The sequence below is a fragment of the Haplochromis burtoni genome, unplaced genomic scaffold (genome assembly GCF_018398535.1).
Source record: "Haplochromis burtoni strain Fernald_Lab_line unplaced genomic scaffold, NCSU_Asbu1 Contig_413, whole genome shotgun sequence".
Classification (NCBI taxonomy): domain Eukaryota; kingdom Metazoa; phylum Chordata; class Actinopteri; order Cichliformes; family Cichlidae; genus Haplochromis; species Haplochromis burtoni.
Window position 1 is genome coordinate 401,681 of NW_024582774.1, and position 2,118 is coordinate 403,798.

Consider the following 2,118-nt stretch of genomic DNA (forward strand, 5'->3'; position numbering starts at 1 on the left):
GAGGCGTTTCAGTGGCATCGCTGGCATTCACCTCCTCCTGCGGGCAGCTTGTTATCCCAGCAGGGTATCTGATGGCTGATAGGGAACATGTACTGATGAGCTGAATCTTATGCCTTTCAGCACCTGTCCCATCTACGTGACGTATTTGACTATGGTTGACCTTTGTGCATCTTCTTCATGGTTCTCATTGGCCCATGGGATACTCAGGCCCTGGTAGCGGTCTTCTATGCTATTCTGCCTTGGTGCAACTCCATCTCTTCAGTCTGGATGACTTTCCCTCTCTTTGCAAACAGTTGGCCACACTTATCCAGTTTGAATGGCATCCCGGTATCCTGGCTGTAGATCCTGGTGAGGCTGACCGGTGAGTCGATATCTCGCTCCTGGCATACACACTGATGCCATCCATGTAGTGGAGGTGGCTGATGGTCACTCAGCAGCTGAATCTGTGTCCACCCTGAGCTGACTGAATGGTTGAGGCTTATGCAGAACAGGAGTGGGGACAATGCATCACGCTGGTATATTTCACAGCTGATGGTAATGTTTGGGGTTGTCTTGGAGTTGGCCTTCAGTGTTGTCTTCCACAGTCCCCCTGACTTCCTCATCAATGTTTTTAGCACATTATCACCCTTGTTTAATGCCAGGCTCTGGAGTATCCATGTGTGGGGCATTAGATTCGTGTAGTCATCCAGACAGTGCTCAGGCTGGTTGACCCTGTCTTAAGAGCCCCTGTTTATCAACCCTGAGCTGATGCTTTGGCCTGTGGTGCCATTTACAACGTCTTTCAGAGCCGTTTTAATGTATTGACTCGTCTGCCTACCCAGCTTGGTTATTACAATGCCTGAGAAAAGCTTCCATGTTGTGGAGAAGCAATCGTTTGATGGTGCCGTACCCTTGTGAGGACCCTTCATGGCGAGCCCTGCCCTCTCTATCAGAACCGTTCGCTTCTTTGCAGTTTCAAAGTCCTGAACTTGAGAAACACACACACACACACACACACAGAAAATAACAAAGCAGACATTTTTGGAGATTCAACTGAGAAACGTTTATGCTTTCAGACTTTAGCGGTGCTCAGATAAATAAGACAGCAGCTCATGAACCCACTAATGATGAAGGCTGTGTGATGCCTCTGGCTTTACCTGATTTCTCTACCAGCTCGCTCACATCCTTCTTCTCGACCAGCCCGGAGTATCCCAGCCCTCGACACTCCAGGATGGTCTTTAACTTCTTGTAACTGAGAGTAACCGGATCCACGAGCTGCGTAGCGAACATACCAGTCTCATACCAAACTACCGCCTCAAAAATCCTCGCCAACGTAAACAACACTATGAAATATAAGAGCAAGAAGAACAGTTTCAACCACATCTTACGGCTGAGCGAAAGCGCCAAGAGAAGGTCTGCGAGAGGCTGCGATCAGCAGACAGGCTCACACACACATCTGCAGCAGCCGCGGGCACACAAACGTCTCTAATTACAGCTGGGAAGACCCCTCACTTGTTCCTCCAACTGTTTGCCGTGCTAGCGGTGACAGCTCAGCACTTAGCTTAGCATCGCAGGTAGGCCTCTGCTGTAAAACTACGCGTCCTTAGCTCTTCGTCGCCACTGCAGCAGCTTCCGCTGACAGTCAGCCCCGTATGAGCCTGGATGCTAACACCGTGCTTCACATTCTCTGGGTTACAAATCGCCAGTAATGACGAGTGTGACCGTTATTGTTTCTGTCTCCGATCAGCTGTGTGCACGGAGAAGATGGCGTCATATCCTGTTCCACTTGACGCTTGTAATACCCCCCTTCTCCACACACACACACACACACACACACACACACAGAGTAATGAAACTGTCAAAGTGTAAATAGACAAAAGTTAAATCAAATATCTTAACTAGAGAAATGTGCATTTCCTGCGAAAATGCTGCGTGAACGCTGTAAGGCTGCAGCTGTCTGCTGAAAACAGCTGAAGAAGCTGAAGTCAGCATTTGAAAAGTAGCTAAACTTGTAATCGTTTCGCTCACGCACAACAACTTAGCACAAACGTAACAACTTGGCAGAAATGGTTCAACACAGCAGAAGTATTGTAATTCAGCAGAAATGTTAATAATTAGCACAAACATAGCAACTTGGAA

General features: G+C 48.1%; 1 protein-coding gene across 3 annotated transcripts in view; it reads right to left on the minus strand.

Annotated features, from left to right (window-relative positions):
* Positions 1 to 1,776, minus strand: part of rnf103 (ring finger protein 103) — a 13,435-nt gene extending 11,659 nt beyond the window's left edge. The window contains exons 1-3 of one of the 3 annotated variants that reach the window (XM_042213057.1): positions 1,368 to 1,774; positions 1,137 to 1,254; positions 32 to 967 (exon numbers count right to left, since the gene is read on the minus strand). In XM_042213057.1, coding sequence (XP_042068991.1) covers positions 32 to 89 — 58 coding nt within the window. In that variant the 5' untranslated portion in view covers positions 90 to 967; positions 1,137 to 1,254; positions 1,368 to 1,774. Of the gene's footprint in view, positions 1 to 31; positions 968 to 1,136 lie in introns of all 3 variants that reach the window. The other 2 variants (XM_005944915.3, XM_042213058.1) reach the window with 2 other exon arrangements.
* Positions 1,777 to 2,118: the final 342 nt, after the last annotated feature.